Source organism: Saccostrea echinata, unplaced genomic scaffold, assembly GCF_033153115.1.
Source record: "Saccostrea echinata isolate AGI-Se365-2 ecotype Australia unplaced genomic scaffold, CSIRO_AGI_Sech_v1 ptg000003l, whole genome shotgun sequence".
NCBI lineage: Eukaryota > Metazoa > Mollusca > Bivalvia > Ostreida > Ostreidae > Saccostrea > Saccostrea echinata.
In genome coordinates, this window is record NW_026889752.1 from 494751 (window position 1) to 511477 (window position 16727).

The 16727-nt window shown below is 32.2% G+C and overlaps 2 protein-coding genes across 2 annotated transcripts in view; both read right to left on the reverse strand.

Annotated features, from left to right (window-relative positions):
• Positions 1-5750, reverse strand: part of LOC133178503 (uncharacterized) — a 59132-nt gene extending 53382 nt beyond the window's left edge. The window contains exon 1 of the mRNA XM_061313193.1: positions 5548-5750. Within this exon, the coding sequence (XP_061169177.1) occupies positions 5548-5664 (117 nt within the window). The 5' untranslated portion in view covers positions 5665-5750. The remainder of the gene's footprint in view (positions 1-5547) is intronic.
• Positions 5751-7465: 1715 nt separating this feature from the next.
• Positions 7466-11925, reverse strand: LOC133178709 (uncharacterized). The gene is made up of 3 exons (XM_061313422.1): positions 11769-11925; positions 11199-11258; positions 7466-7828 (listed from the first exon to the last, which is right to left on the reverse strand). The coding sequence occupies exons 1-3, from the start codon at positions 11901-11903 to the stop codon at positions 7601-7603; spliced, it is 423 nt and encodes a 140-aa protein (XP_061169406.1). The 5' UTR covers positions 11904-11925; the 3' UTR covers positions 7466-7600.
• Positions 11926-16727: the final 4802 nt, after the last annotated feature.

The following is a 16727-nucleotide window of genomic DNA, read 5'->3' on the forward strand; positions in this document are numbered from 1 at the left end:
AAAAAATAGAAATCTAGCCAATGTCTCTTTGAAATAATTATATATATAAAGAATCAAATTTGCTCACTTTTTGTTGCACTTAGAAATACAGTCAGTCACAATAAGACAATAAGGAATACAAGGATTCTTTCTCAACAAATTGCTAAATCTTTTGAAAATCTTCTCTAAAACAGGACATTAATTATTCATATTAATAACACTAATCAACTCAACAACAATGTAAACATTTAGTGTAATTTATTCCTCCTACGATGTCTCAATATGTCTATTGATTCAATAGTAATTTACAGTTGAATAAAAGCACCATACTCAACATTCTTCTCGTAGTTATCCTGCAAAATCCCCCCCCCCCCCCTTATATTTCCTATGAAATATAGTGAAAAATATTAACACTTGATAAGTCTCCGTTTTGCAAGAAACGCAGTTTGCTAAAAACAATATGAAAATATAAAAATTAAAAGCACATCTCGGATGGAAAGGAAAAGCATCTTATTCTCACAGGCATTTTGTGTTTAGTAAGGGCGTAACCATATGCATTCTACTTAATAGAACATTTTAAAATCGAAGAATTAATGCTTAAAAGAAAAAGGATCTGATTTTTTTTTAATGTTGTGAATTATTTTTATGAATATTAAAAGAATATAGTTTGCAAAAGACTTTTTTATTAAAAGTAAAAAAGCTCTTTAGGAAAAAAATGTGTATATGTTGTTTTTTTTTTTGTTTTTGTTTTTGTTTTTTTACACCTTTAAACAATTGTCTTTATTTTATTTGTTGTTGCCTATGCAGAAAAAAATTACATAACCAGCTTACGTGGCTTATCTTTTTTCTGCAACATCTGTCACATTTATTTCTATACTAACAACCAAAAAGCATTTTATTGTTTATAAGTATATATTTACGAGGGGTTATCAAAAAGTTGGTGGACTGGCGCCATAAGCTTAAAACCGATTAAGGTAAATCAATGAATTTTGACAAATTTATATAAAATCATCATTTCTCTCTACAGAATAAACTATAAGATATACGATAAGCCATTTAATAAATTGTCAATGTATTCCTATGCAATGGTATGACTACGCAGCGCAACCTCAAAAAAGACGTATTTCTACCGTGAGTCCTCTATTGGAGGCAGATGTTTTGATAAGAAAATTCGTCCTCCAATTTTTTCGTTAACTCACATTGTGTGAAGTGACAATTTTTCTGTGAAAATTTACAATTTTTACCTCATTTTCTCAGTTTTGTGAGAGTTTATCGTAAAATTTGATAAAGAGTGATAACAAATTAGTGGCTAATAATGACGTCGGAAAGGGGAGGGGCTGTGTGCCTTTCTGCTACAGTTTATAGTTCAACTTTTAAAAAACTTGCTTATACTTTGGAAATCATTAAACAGGCCGGAGAGAGAAAAATAAGTCGAGATTACATGGTTTTTAACTGACACAAAAGATTCAGAAAAGGGAGAGACATATTTAATGTATGTTTGCGGACAGGGTGTCCAAAGTCAGTCTCGTCGAAAGGGAACGTTGCTCCCGTGCGGTAGAAATTGAATTCTGTCAAACAAGTTAAGCTGACAAAGTCATTTTTTTGAATAGGTCTATTTACAATATTGTACACTATTGTATTATGAAATCAGCTGTTCATGAAATTTTAAAGTCATATAAACAGGATGGGATTCGGTCAGTATTTAATACCAGAGTATCTCGTGAAGAAAAGTGTACTGAGGCAAGAGAACGGACTTTGAGAAGCAATGATGTTGTCGAACGTCATTAAACTCAACTGCAACAGCGCCGGGTGATAACAGGATGTCTTTTATATCTAATGATACATTTAAATAAAAAAAATACATATCAAATTAAAATTTTCAATTTTACTTAAACTTTTGTTGTTTAATGTTCTTTATAATTTTTGTAAGCACCTTTATATTAAATTTTATTTTATCGCATCAGTCCACGAACTTTTTGATAAACCCTTGTATGTCTGTATAAATAGCCATAGAAAGCATAATTTAGTTGTTTAACTGTTATTTTAATTATATATTTACTGAACTGTATGCTTCGTTAATGGAACAGCCGCTGTTCAAGAACTCTTTACAGGGGGCATGCTTAGCGGTGTTTACTGGTTGATTAGCAACCGTGGTGACAGTGGTTCTCATAGACTGAGATGTATTATGAACAAGTTTAATTCAACTGATTTGTTTTTAAAACAACAAGAGGTCCAAGGGCCTTAACGGTCACCTGAGTACAACAATTTAGAGGATCCATAAACCGATAAATGAAGCTTTGTTGTCCAAAAGCAAGAAAAATAGTACGATTAAGATCAACAAAATAATTGGTCTAGTATCTATCTATCTTTCCCCCATTCATCATTATTACCATGCAGACTTTTAACAAAATATCTATTTTTAACTCCATATTATTACCTCTCATATTGGCCTCACTTGGCCTAATTGAAGAACATTTAAAAAGATAAGTTATTTTTGTTTCATTTTTTTAATCTAGTATTTCCAAATCTACCTGATCATTAAAACTATGAAAGTACTTTTTGTATTATACAATTAATGTTCTTGCATAATTCTCTTATTCTATTAAACTTTCAAATACATTATCTACAGTGATTAATTATCAAAGGTGAATGGCAAAGGGGAATAACTTCACTCAGTATAATACAAATTAATACAGCCATGGCCAGGACCAGAACACTTGACCAAATGGTCCAGATGTTTAAAATTCTGGTAAAAATACCCTTATTTATTAAAACTTTTACTCTGTTTGCCTCCAATATGCCCAGGAGCAGAGAAGATTTTCAAAGAAATAATGCATTTTCACTATTTAACACAGCCCTACCCTAACACCAGAACCGATGACCCAGGGTCATGAAATTTACAAATTTGGAAGAGGTACCCTCATCATCATAACTATGCAATTAGTTGAAGATTTTCAAAGAATTCACACATTTTCACTATATTATCAATAGAGCCCCCCCCCCCCCCCTTCAGAGAAACAACAGAACCCCTAGGACCACAAGTTTTAAAAATTTTGTAAAAGCATCCTTCTTTTCTTATCACTAATTAATGATTTATCATATGATTTATCAATAATATATATATATATATATATATATATATATATATATATATATATATATATATATATATACATAAAATACATAACTATACACTTGTTTAGTTGTTTTATAACCAGGAGTAGAAAAAAATATTTAGAAAGAAATTATGAATTTTCACTTTATAATCAGTAGAGCCCCCCCCCCCCTTTAACAAGAACCCCTGACCCTGGAGCCATGAATTTCACAATTCTGGAAGAGGCATTCTTGCTTATCATAACCATGCACTTCCTTTGTTTAAATAATCCCCAGGAGCAGAGAAGATTTTCAAAGAATTGATGCATTTTCACTATATAATCAATAGAGCCCCGCCCTAACACCAGAACCCCTGATCCAGGGGCCATCAAATTCACAATTTTGGAAGAGGCATTCTTGCTTATCATAACTATGTAGTTAGTTAGTTTATTCAATACCCAGGAGCAGAGAAGAAGATTTTCAAAGAATTAATGCATTTTCACTATATAATCGATAGAGCCCCGCCCTAACACCAGAACCCCTGACCCTGGGGCAATCAAATTCACAATTTGATAGAGGGCTCAATGCTTATTACAATCATGCCAACAGTTTGACTGCTTGATGTCCAGGAGTAAAGAAGAAGATTTTGAAAGATTGCATTAATTTTAGTGGTTTTTACCCCACCCCTCAGGCCCCAGGGGGGCAGGGACCATGAAATTTATAAATTTTTTCCCCCTTCACCCATAGAAAATATATGCCAAATTTGGTTGAAATTGGTTGAGCGGTTTCAGAGAAGAAGTTGAAAATGTTCAAATGTTAACGCACGGCGCACGCCGACGGACAAAAACGGATAGCAAGAGGTCACCTGAGTAAACTCAGGTGACCTAAAAATACTTTGGGTTGAATTGCCTAACATGGTGTAATGCTGGAAATACTCCTAAAAGTCGGATAGAATAATAATATTTTTCAATCTATGACAGTTTTTATCATAGGCATGGTGGTTTATGAATCAGGAAAACTCCCGGCAGTCATTTTAAAGTGATTCAAATGTCTGCCTTTTTTAAATTTTATTTTGAGCTGTCAGGTGAAAAGAGAGGCCCAGGGTACTAGAGATTTAGCGTGTCCTATGATCAATTAAATCAAAACGAAATACCATTAATAACCAAACAAATTTTTAAATATAACCCAGATAGTAACATTTTAATAAACAAATTGATGATTTTTCGATTAACGAAAAAAAAAAAACGAAATTCAACGATTTTTTAATTAAAGATAAAATGTCTAAATATTTTAAAAAAATAATAAAATTAAAAATTAGAAAAAAAACCTCTGATCTTGACAACATTGTGGATTTAATTGCAGAAGACTTTAATCTTTAGAAAGGAAATTTGACTTTACTAACGTAAAATGATGAAGGAGCACATATAAGACCCAAAGACATATGGATAGAGAAAAGACAAAAACAATACAATTCTTAATACACATTTTTAATAACAAATTTTATAACAATGCTTATGTGAGTAAGTGGGGTAAAACATGTACAATGAATATAGCACGTGTGTACATTGAGAATGTGAAACACCTGATGTGTACATGTATTTTTTTAGGGAAACGGCATGGAGCATATACAATCGTGTCAAGAAAACAAATTGATTTTACTCTTCAGTATCAGTTAATTTTTTTGAGTATCTACATGTAAGTACTTCGGTAGTAGCTTGAAAATACGGGTATACGTATATGTAATTACTGTGGTAAAATTTAGAAATTTATTTCAAAATCAAGGATTATTTCCCTCGGGTATAGCTCTGGTCCTTCGATGTATTAGACTCCAGGCTTTGGTACCCCTTTTTCAGCTCTTTCAAGTTTTCTTTTATAAACATTTTTTCGGATTTCCAACGTTTCAGCATGAACATTACTTAATTTGCCGAAATGCGCATCTGCATTATGCATTAAAATTGGTACCGTATATTATTTACATATTTGTTGTATCATATCTTTATGACAGTATGCAACACTACTGAGAAGAAACCTTTCTTCCAATCTGTCACAGACGGGAGCAACATCTATACAAAGCTATAAACCATATATTAATTGATTAGCAGTATACCCGTTTATGTGTTGGAAATACATGCATTTTAACATTGCTAGAAGCTTCGGCCCCATTCCTTGAGGCTGCCTCATTCTCCTAAATTAATATATGTACGTATATATGTTTATATAGATTTGGATCTGGGGAATAAAGGGGAAAACATGCAAATTCTTAACGGGTATAACTATAACGAGAAAATAAATTTTCTCTCTACGATCTGCTTAATCTTCTTCAGAAAACCTTCACTGCATCCTTAATTTTTTTTTTTACATTTCATATGAAATTCCTTTCGAATAATTGATATGTTTTTTTTTTTCAAATACAATTTTAGGGGCGGATGACAAATACACATACCACAAAAAAATTATTAAACAAAAATAACTTACAGCAATGGGCTCTCCTTTGATTGCCATACTTATTGCTCTAAGGCATGCTGTAGGAACTTCCTTTTTACAACTAGAATGAAAGCACTTTGTCATCGTCATTGATAAATCGAGATGCATGGACTGTCTTCTGTTCTTAACGTCTACGATGTAATTTTCAAAGCAGGAGAGGCAAATTTTGTGAACGCAATTCCGTAGTTTGACTAAAAGCTATAAGTAAAATTTCATGTTATATAAAAACAATTATATTTTCTGTTTGCATTTACAAAACAATTTTAACCGGAAAGAATCAGTTAAGATGTTATGTTACAAAATAATTACCTTTTTTTCAATTTCTTAAGAGCTTTACCATATATTATTATGAATAAATAGCCTGAATTTATAACCCTATACATGTAACCGTTTTTAGTTAATTAAAAGATGTCTGGACAAAATTTTCATGCGTATAATTTGTAAGCATAAGTCTCTAATGAGATTGTAGCTTCAAATATTTGTAAGTAAGGATTGATGTCCGCTCCTCAGCCAGGAAAAATAACTCTAAAAATCGTTACTTCGTTGAGTAAGTTTTGAAATGGAGTCTGGAATTTATACCTTTTTGTGCAACAACTTTCACTTAATGCAACCTTATTTGGTTCAAAATCCTAGAAAATGACTTGTAAGAAGTATACATTTGCACCGCATAAAAGGAGGTTTTTTAATGAAATCTTGCCTTAAGCTATTTCCACCCTCAAAATCTTAATTGTTTAAAGTAGAATGCACTTATTTTCAATGAATATAGTTTAAATAAAGCACTGATAACAAAAATGTAGAGGTTGCCATATTTTTTTTCTTTAAATGTTAGGAAAAATTAAACGAAAGCGTATGTCATCTTAAAAAATAATCATATTTTCAGTGACTGAACAATAGTTTCTCCAGCATTATCAGAGTTTCTTTTAGAGGATTCCCGAATGCAAAGCCAATTTTTATCTATTTTCGCCGTTACGTGATGTCCTTCCACGTCATCGTCTTTTTTTTTTAACTATTTTATCTATTTAATATTAATTGAAATTAATATTTTAAAAAGTAATGTATTACACTACCTTTAACATTTGAAATAAAATAACAATCCAATTTGACAATTGATTTTTCTTCCGTTTTGTTTAAAGTCATCATTTCGTAAGTTCTATGGTCGATACAATGACCTTGTCAGCAAACACAATTTATCATTGAGTCAAATGCTGACTGACTTTTTCATACTAATTGTTAGGCCATTATTTACACACTGAATTGCCGACGGATTTTTCCGTTATTTCCTGATCAGGACAAGGAGCACATGGTGGGTGTGACCGGTCGGCAGAGGATGCTCACTCCTCCATGGCACCTGATCCCACCTCTGATGTTTTGGAGGTCCGTGTTTGCTCTGCACCTATCTTGTAATGTTTAATGGACTTTTGAGCTTGGATACTGTTCGTTATCTCCATGTGTTTCATTAAGCGCCATTTATTAGCGGAATGACATTATAAAGTGCATCATTAGAACATTAATCTATTTTAAACCTGCTTTGTGATCCCGACTTAAATTTTTGATAGTTTTTATAAATATCAAGATATATTTAAAATTATTTGACTCTTTTTTGACTCTTGTTTAATCTATTGTTAAAATATGGGTACCAAATTTGGTTATAATATGAAGTTAAAAAGAAAAATAAAATAAAGACAAAAGTTTACAAATATTTTGAGAGAGCCTCGAATATATACCTCATTTGTAGTTTGTACACATCTACAACACTCAGAAAGTGCTCCTTCAAATCGTAGTTCTATATATGTAGTTGCCTGAAAAGAAAATTAACCAAAGACAGACATAAATTATTGTGTTCGTAATTTCAAATCAGTTTGAATTCAAACGTTAATGGATCAGACCAACATTTGCAAACAAGTATACATAAAAGAAAGAGAATCTAACATCACACGAACAGGGAAACACAAAGAAGTAAATTTTATCTATATGATATCATAGATTATGGTCTATTCTTATCAATTCTTTTTTTTCTTTTCTTTTTTCCCCTTGTTTTGGCACTCTAGAACCATTTAGATTTAGATACATGTAAATACGTTACCAACTGCATGGATGACATAAGACATTGAACATAATATTTTAAACAATCCAAAGGAAAAGAAGTCCCACAATTCCGAACTGGACACTTCATCGAAAGTTGACGTTCAATTTCCCTGTTTTCTGCAGTTGATCCTTTTGTAATGCATTCCCAACACAGGCTGTGGTTACATTTGATGAGTTTAAGCAGCGTCTAAGTAAATATATGAATATTAAATTGAATGTCAAAATCAAAAGTGTACATCCTCAGGCACCAACAAACAAAATGTATATGAAACCCAACATGCCAATTCAAGAAATTACGCTCCTGAACATTTGGACTTCAAAATGACAGGATTAATACATTTCAATTTCTTCAAACAAAAACTATGGATATTTCAGTTTTGTAAAACTAATAAAAAAAAGGATTGTTAATGTTCCCAGAAACTTTACGGTAACTAAAAATCTTATCTTTCTAACTTTTCAAAATTATTTTCAACTCTAATGTTACACTTTCCAATTTTTTCATTCAATTATATTGTATTTCTTAAATCAAAATTGTTTAACCGAAGAGATATTACTTCTATACCGAAAGAGGTACCTATGTACGAAAATGTTTTAAAAAATATTGCACAGGTAACAATGGTATTTGCAACAATTTTTTCCGACTTTAGACAAATAGTTAAGACTTAGAATTTTAAAGTAAATCGTTTTTTTTTTCTTTCCAAATACACATAGCTTAGATTTATGGGAATTCTTAGAAAATAAGAAAAGAAAATAACTTGGGATAAAAATGAATTTACTTTTTTTCATTGATGTTTATTTACAACCTTTCAAAAAGAGAAATCCAATGATACACCCTGATGTGGTTCAATATATGTAAAAAAAAAAAAAAAAAAGTTATAGATATAATATTCTTTGTTAAAAAAAAAAAAAAATAGAGTGGCATAAATCTTCTACAGATTTTTTTAAACATAAATTTTTCATGTAACTTACTTTTTCCTTAATTTAAGTCTAGGGCCAGGATCATGTAAGAGACTTAGACTTAAGTCAAATTTTCAACATCCGTACATGTAAGATGCTTTAGAATTGTGAACTTAATTTCAAAATTAGTAGTTATAGAACATGTAATTTTGGTGAGGCAATTGTGATAAATACTTTGATTTGTTTGTTTGTTTATTGTTATTTTACGTCCCTCTCGAGAATTTTTCACTCATATGGAGACGCCACCACTTGCGGGTGGAGAGCTGCAAATTTATACTTATACTCGACACTCAGGGCCATTGAGCTGTGAGGGATCATTTTCTTGTCAGCACCTACTGCGACAAGGGACCTCGGTTTATATGGTCTCATCCGAAGGACCGGTCTCCACGTCCCACCGTAGGTTTCGAGCCCGCGACGTAAGGATCAACTCCTTACTCCGCGACTCTAGAGCAAACGCAGGCTACTAAATACTATGATTTAAACTTTTTGACATCTGAAACATTTCAGCAAAACATATTTTTCTTTAATTAAGCTTAATGTTTCTTTTTTATTTATACTAATCAAGTGACTCATTAGTCATAAGATATTGAAATTCATTTGTCTGATTGATCCCCCTAAAAGTAAAATTGAATCTCAGACTTGAATCTCCTTAGAATGCTCATCGACGCATTCATCCTTCTTAAGGGGATATACAGAGTATGTCACTCTTGCAACAATATTATGGTAACTGTTTTTTGGTTGAAAATAGTTTGGGCATTCCATAGCCTTTGTACACTACTGTCAAATCCTTTCATCGATGTTCGATTGGAAACAGAGGTATACTGTACGGAGACTAGTTGAGTGGGTTATTGAGATTGATTGCGAGAAGTTCTTGACAAACTTTGGATACGTTAAACTAGTACTTGGGTAATTATGCTAGAAAATTGGCCATATGCGTATGTATATTTGTACGATGCACACGTTCACAATTTACAGGAACAAAATACTTAAGATTAACTAGCTCGCATACCACTGCATACCAAATTCGTGCTAAAGGTTTCTTAATTCCAGTCTTGTGGTAAATATGAGGATTACGATTCCTCTTTGTAATAATAGCCATTTTAGTGGTACATGTAGTAACATGAACATTTTCCAGATGGCAAGGCAAATACAGCCCAGATTTGACATGGTGCCGTTCCGCGCAGACGTTCCCGCTGTTCAGAAACCTTTTCAGTATAGCTATGACGTTGTTTTTGTGGAAACATTTAAAACCAACCTGTTGTTGCCTTTTCTATACTTCAGCGAAGCAATAGGATCAGAAACCTTTTAACTTCCCTAAGCCGACCATTATTGCAAGCAATTCATATTGACTGTTAATAGAGTTAAATGAGGAGTACATTTTAGACTTTCTATTGGCATTTCAAGATGTGTAGAACACCATAATTCTGGGCGTGTTTTTGTTTATACATCACGTGTTTACATGTATGTGACGGCATATATTTCGACAGCATCGTTAGCCGCTGTATTCCTGCACTATGCACTTAATTCAAAAATGACTTAAAAACCAAGGTATATCTATATCATTGGTTTAATCTGAAGCTTATATTACCATTGGCCAATGCAGTTTCCTTTTTGTAAGCTTTTGCGATTAAACAAACAGGTGACTGAAAACATGGAGCTGTAAACAAGAGATTTATCAAATACGAAAGAATTATCAAAGAAATCATCATTGTTCTTGGGAGACCAACATACGTGGTTTCCGAGGGTTTCCCTTACAAGCAAAATGACATCTCCTTAAAAAATGTTTTGTAAACATATCTGTTCCTTGAATCTCCTCTATTTACATTGTACGAATAACTCGAGAAATTACGTTCCAACGGACCATTAAAATCGTAATTGCCCATGAACATCAAACCCATTGTTTTCTCTTGAGTCAGGGACACCCATCAGAGTTTTTTCCACATTTACTGAGCCAGATTTATCGTTGAGTAAGTTATGGTGTGAAGATTTCAATTCATTAATATTGGTTCATTATATGACACTTTACTGTACTAAGAAAGCTTTTTGTTCAAGTTTAGCAAACATTATGTATTATGTACACGTACATGTACAGTGTACAATACGTTTTTGTATAAATAAAAGTCATGTATTGTATATTTAAGTCTTCTTCCTCGTTGATATGACATTGAGGCAAAATATGTCACTTCTAATACTCAGTTTTGTTGATTTATTTTTTAGCTTTAAGACCACTTGCTCCAAGTTCAAAAATCATGAAAATAGATACTAGATGTTTGTTCAATTAAGCATGAATAAATGTATTCATTAAAGTGATTTCTAATGAATAAATCTCCGTGGTGTTCTATAGTGATAAAAAAAAAATTGTGAAGCCATTATGAGGTATGACAAAAAGTTGGAATATTGAACATCATCGAAAATTGAACATTTTTTTCACTTTTAGGAATTTGATATTTGCATCATTTACATTCAAAATAAATCGAAAAATATACTCCAATTCATGAATCTAATGTATTCTTTTTCTTTATAGCAAGTTGCCTTAACCATCCCCTAACTCAGTAAGACTAGGCAACATGCAACTAAGAGTATTTGAAAGCGCAACTTACCAATTTTGAACAACCTGTCATTGAGCAATTGCTTCCTGGGTACGCAAAGATTTTTAAACTCTGTTTAAAGAGAATAACATCACATAAATATGAATATGCACATCATTCATAGGCTCTACTGAAAAAGTCATCTTTTTTCAAGGAAAATCAAATTATGATTTAAAGAAAAAATGACACAGATTAGGACAAATCCTTGAAGATTTTCGATAAAATTTCATGACCTACATGTTGTAAGAGCATTTTAGACCAATGTACTATAAAATTTTTTTTATACTTCCTTTATATGAAAAATATCACATCTACGAATTCTTGGCGTGTATTAAAGTCATATATCATGGCACTTTTATACTCTATTACACTTTATTCGCACTAATTTTTAATATTGAAGAAAAGTAAGAAATATGCTGTGTATTGAAAGAAGTTACATATTTAAAAATGAAGTAATAATGGAAATAGAAAAATTAAAATTTGTAAACAAACCGGCAATATTACTGTGTCCATGTCCATTTAAGGAAAAGTTCTATGAATGGTATTAGTTCATTAATCTTATCAAAATGTTTCTGCACCAACCGTGTCTGAAATGGATTTTTCATACATTTCCAGTATGTCCGAGAGATCGTATTTTACGTGACAGCCGTCTATCTTGCAAATATATTCACGAACATCGTCATCCCTCAGCATTCTCTTTAGGCAAAGGCAGCACATATTATGTTTGCAGGAGGATACATCAAATGTCTTAATAAGGAACATTGAAATGTAAGATAATTATTTAATGAAATTTGAGGAAACATTTACCTTAGATTCATTAAATCTGCTTTCTCAATTCGAAGAATAGTAAATAACTAAATAACTTACCTTAATTTGAAAACAACAGATACAAATATTCTGTAAGGTAAGAAATTTAAAAAGTTATAATTATACATTGCATATACTAAAACAATGAAGGTGGGTGTTTAAGATTAACATATTGAAAACTGTACAAACATACAGTACATTAAACCTTTTCGATAAGAAATTTGTAAACGTCGTTTTTCTCCACCCATGTGATGCTATGAGAGTAGCTGCTTCCTCCTCTACAGACGCATACAGGACAGGCATATGCCTTCTGGGGCTCATGCTTTTCAAAATTAACTTCTGCATCCGTTTCTTTCAGACAGTAACCACAAAAAACATGCACACATTCACGCAATTGGAACCTTACCTTTAAAAGAAATATAATTATTCTTTTGTAGGAATATTGTAGTACATGACATGTATTTTGGAAATAAATTCGAAAAGAAATAAATTCTGTAGGACAAGAGTTTTAAAAATAATTGCTTGTACATTATTTCGATAAAAACATACTGCATATGAAAACATTTAAACAAGAGTTTAATAAATGCTTGTACATTATTTCGATAAAAACATATTGCATATGAAAACATTCAAGCCTTATATGGATAGATTTTACAATACATTTCAGAACCTGGAATACCATTTTATCGTTCAAACTATCCCTTACTTTTTGTTTGCATCCTTCAACCTCACATTGACTGAAAGAACGAGTTGAAAGTTGTGCTCTTTTTCCGAGAATCGGCGGTCCATATTTGCCATCCTAATGGGAGAAATGTTTGCATATGCATTGTAATCATATTGTAGTATTAATAACATTGAAGTTTAATGTAAACTTGATCATATTTAAAAATTGCAAAGCAGTATACTATGGTCATTCAATAAGTATTGCAACATGCACTTTAACATAATAAATGTAGAAGCATTTAAATTCATTTTAATAGTTCTATCAAAGAACTTCTTATCATATAATCCCCCCCCCCCCCCCGCTTTTCCATATTGTCCTCGCAAAGAAAATTGCCGAAGCGCCCATATTTGAAGACGTGATTTTGGTATGTGGAAAAATTAGTTTTAACGCTGTATACTTCTCACATAAATTCAGAAATTCAAAAGATAAAAAAAAAAGAAGAAAAGATCGCAGTCAAACTGGTGGGTCGAAATCTGCAGGAAAACGAAAAGAAAAAAATCGATGCTGTGAGCAACATATCTGAAAATGCCAGATTAGCATTGATAGACTCTGCTTAGACATTAATTAAACATTTTATCATCACAACAGTTTTTAAAGTTTTGACAAGGTACATGAATCTTTTAAAATTGTATATCGGATGCCTTAAAGCTTATTTCGTTTGAAATGCCTTGAGAAAAGTGCATTAAATGTGTCATGGTCTATTTAAAAAAATGTACATTTTTACGTAAAAAATGATAAATTTGGGTATTTTATGACGAAACATGGGTGCATATTTATAGCCAAAACGGAAGATCAATAATAAAATATAGACTAAGAGAAAAGGCGATCGTCCTATTATTGCAAAAAGAAGCAAGATCACCGAAAAAAAGTACTGTTTTTATGTACATGTAATAGTTCAAGTAAAACCAACAGAAGGACCATTAATGATAACTATTATGTCAAAATTGCAGTAATGAATGTTAAGGATGACCAAAAAAAATACCCTTTATAAGAACGAAAAAACAACCTATTGTACACCTAGGATTCTTGTGTTATTATTCACTTTCAAATAACTAGGTCAGTGACCTACTTTTCATGCTAGTGACCCCTGGGCATTTCTCGAAAGTACCTATATTTTTTCACTATATGACCAGCATTTTCTTTTCTCAAATATATTTCAAGAAACAAGGGCACCCCTTGTAGAGAGCATATCTAATATGTTGACGGTGCAACCGTTAGGGCGAGCGCAGACACTTTTTCAGTTTTAATTTAGATCGCGCTCTTCAAACCGCAGTTGCTAATTCGTACTCTGACGTCACATGACGTCGTATGTAATGTTGTATTATCGAAACAAAGTCTGAACAGTGCTAATTTTAATAAAGAACGTAAAAATCTACAATTTATCTACTTTATATCCATTAAATCAAGGTGAGTTTGTTTCTTTTTGGAATTTCTGGGTATCCGTGAGAACGTAGTTTGCTGCGAGATGCACCATTCGCAAAGCATTTTGGGACCACAGGTAACTGCGGGAAAAAAATCGTTTGGATCAATGCTTTAAGAGCTCGCAGTGACGAGCGGCGCTTTGCGCCGCCGCTGCGCTCGCTATAAATCAAGGCAACATTCAACATCGATCCCGATGCAAAAACGTTACTTCCGTTCCGTACAGAATTAACTCACCCACAAACAAACGCACAGGATTGCGATACTATATCCCCTCAAACTTCGTTGCAAGGGATAACAAAACTCTTTAGATTAATCATATAATATGAATAGAATAGTTTTTCAACATATAAATACACAATTACAGTTTGAGCCATAAACTTGTTAATTATTCCAAATTGAATTTCCTCTGTCAATTTTCTGATTTTTACCCATCTTAATCTAATATTACAAAATTCTTAATAATTAAAACTCTAAACTATTCATGGCTTCAGCGTACTTTTCATGCCCTTATTCTGCTGGTATCAAATTTTATGCGGTCAATATTAATGTTAAAATTATTGAGATATGTTGTCTGGAATGATTTTCTTTCATATTTTTGAAAAACTTCATAGCTTGTCATTCAATTATTGAAATAATACATGAGCTTTGACACACATAATATTTGCAAAATAATGTTAAAACACTGTGAACTGTGAATAATATTGCAAGAAAAAAAGGATGAAATATTAAAAAAAAAAATAGTCCGAATTTCATTTGCATCACCATATTCACGTGTTTACATTTGGTCTTTCATAATTTTTCAAATAATAAAATATTAAATTTTTAAATTGATATTGATTAATAACTTGGTTATTTTGTCCATTCAGAATATTTTGTTATTAAGCATGTTGTACTTAATATTTCCAATTTCTGTCATCTTAGACCCTGAGTAAACGTCATCCTTAAGCAAATTTCCTTGGAAAGAAGTTGAAATATCGGTCTCCTGGGGAATTTCCCTGTACCTAACAAGGCTGATACAATAAGCATAAAGAAATAAATGAATCTTTGAAGAAAGAAACGTTTACAGACTTTAGTTATACTCTATATTCGTTAGACCTCAGTAATTGTAAAATAGTTTTAATCCAAAATGTATGAAAACAATAAAAAGAAAACCTTACGATTTCAGATATGTCATGGGGAGTGTTATTCGGCAGTGTCTTGTAGGCATCCATAAAGATGAGTATGCTGATTTTTTTTTTCAATGTCTAATCACATGTGTAAAGAATAACAGGGAAAACTTTAGGGATTGAACAGATTAAGAATCTCCTCTACGTGCTTTACTTAATTTTAGATGACCTTTTGCATTACTGGTATTTATAATATTTTATTTGTAAAATACTTAAATTGCATGTGCTCTATTATAGACTTTCGACTGCATGCTGTTTGGATGGATTTTATTTTACCTAGTTGCAGCACCAAAACACATGAGGACTTGTTAAAAGCAACGGAAATACATCGTTGCACTTCCTTCATTCTTTTTATAAGGACATTCGAGTTAAAACTTGCCTTTCCTTTTAGTTGTATATAACCACATTGTTGCCCAGTATTACGATCTGTATATAATTCTGCATGCCATGGCATTTTTATTCTGAATGTTCACTACAAATTGAGAGAAAATGTTACATTATGCATAGAAATATAAATAAGACATACAAATAGCACCAAAAAAAAAGTTGATGCATACTTTTCATTTTTATATACATGCATGATCATAATTTAGCCAAGATTCTATGACCAGGGTCAATGACAACACTCTTGTTCATCATAACGATGCACTTAGTTTGTCTAATACATGTACCTAGGTGCGCCATGCATTAACATTTAGCATTTTCAGTTTCTCCTCTTAAACTGCTAAACCATTTTCAATTAATTTTGGCATATTGCATTTATAGGCAAAATAAAACGAAAATTATGAATTTCTTCGTCCCTGCCCCTAATAAGGCCTGAGAGGTGTAGCTAAAATGATCAATCTTAGAAATCTTCTTTCTCCTTGACATCAAGCAGTCAAGCATGACTGTAAAGTACAAGCCCTATACCAAAATTGTGATATATATGGTTTAAGGGTCAGGCATCGCCTCAAGGCACGGTCCGGAGTCCGCATATAGCTCTCTCCTACCCGTGGCCGCTTGATAATCCAATGAGGATAATTGTTTTCATCGCAATTGAAATCAACAATTGACATGAACAGTAAACGAGATATATTCCGTAAACTGTGACTGGGTATTGAAAGTTCATTTTCTGACTTTACTTGCATTGGTCATTATTTAAACGCGCTTCGAAATATTCTCTTTCCATTCAACCACGGCCAGAATGGGAGAGGATCGTAAATTTTGGCTGTGGTTTGCGACGATGAGAGTCCGGGAATTCTGATGTTAGGTTGGGGCTCAATAGATTAGTGAAATTTCAATTTTTTTTTTTTCAAAAATCCTTTCTCCACAAAAAGTAGACGAAAACAAATAGCAATAGGTCGTGATTCATATCACCTAAACTATTTTTGATTCGAGGTTTCTGCACCTTGTTTTATTAGAAACTACTGCATTTCTCACGTT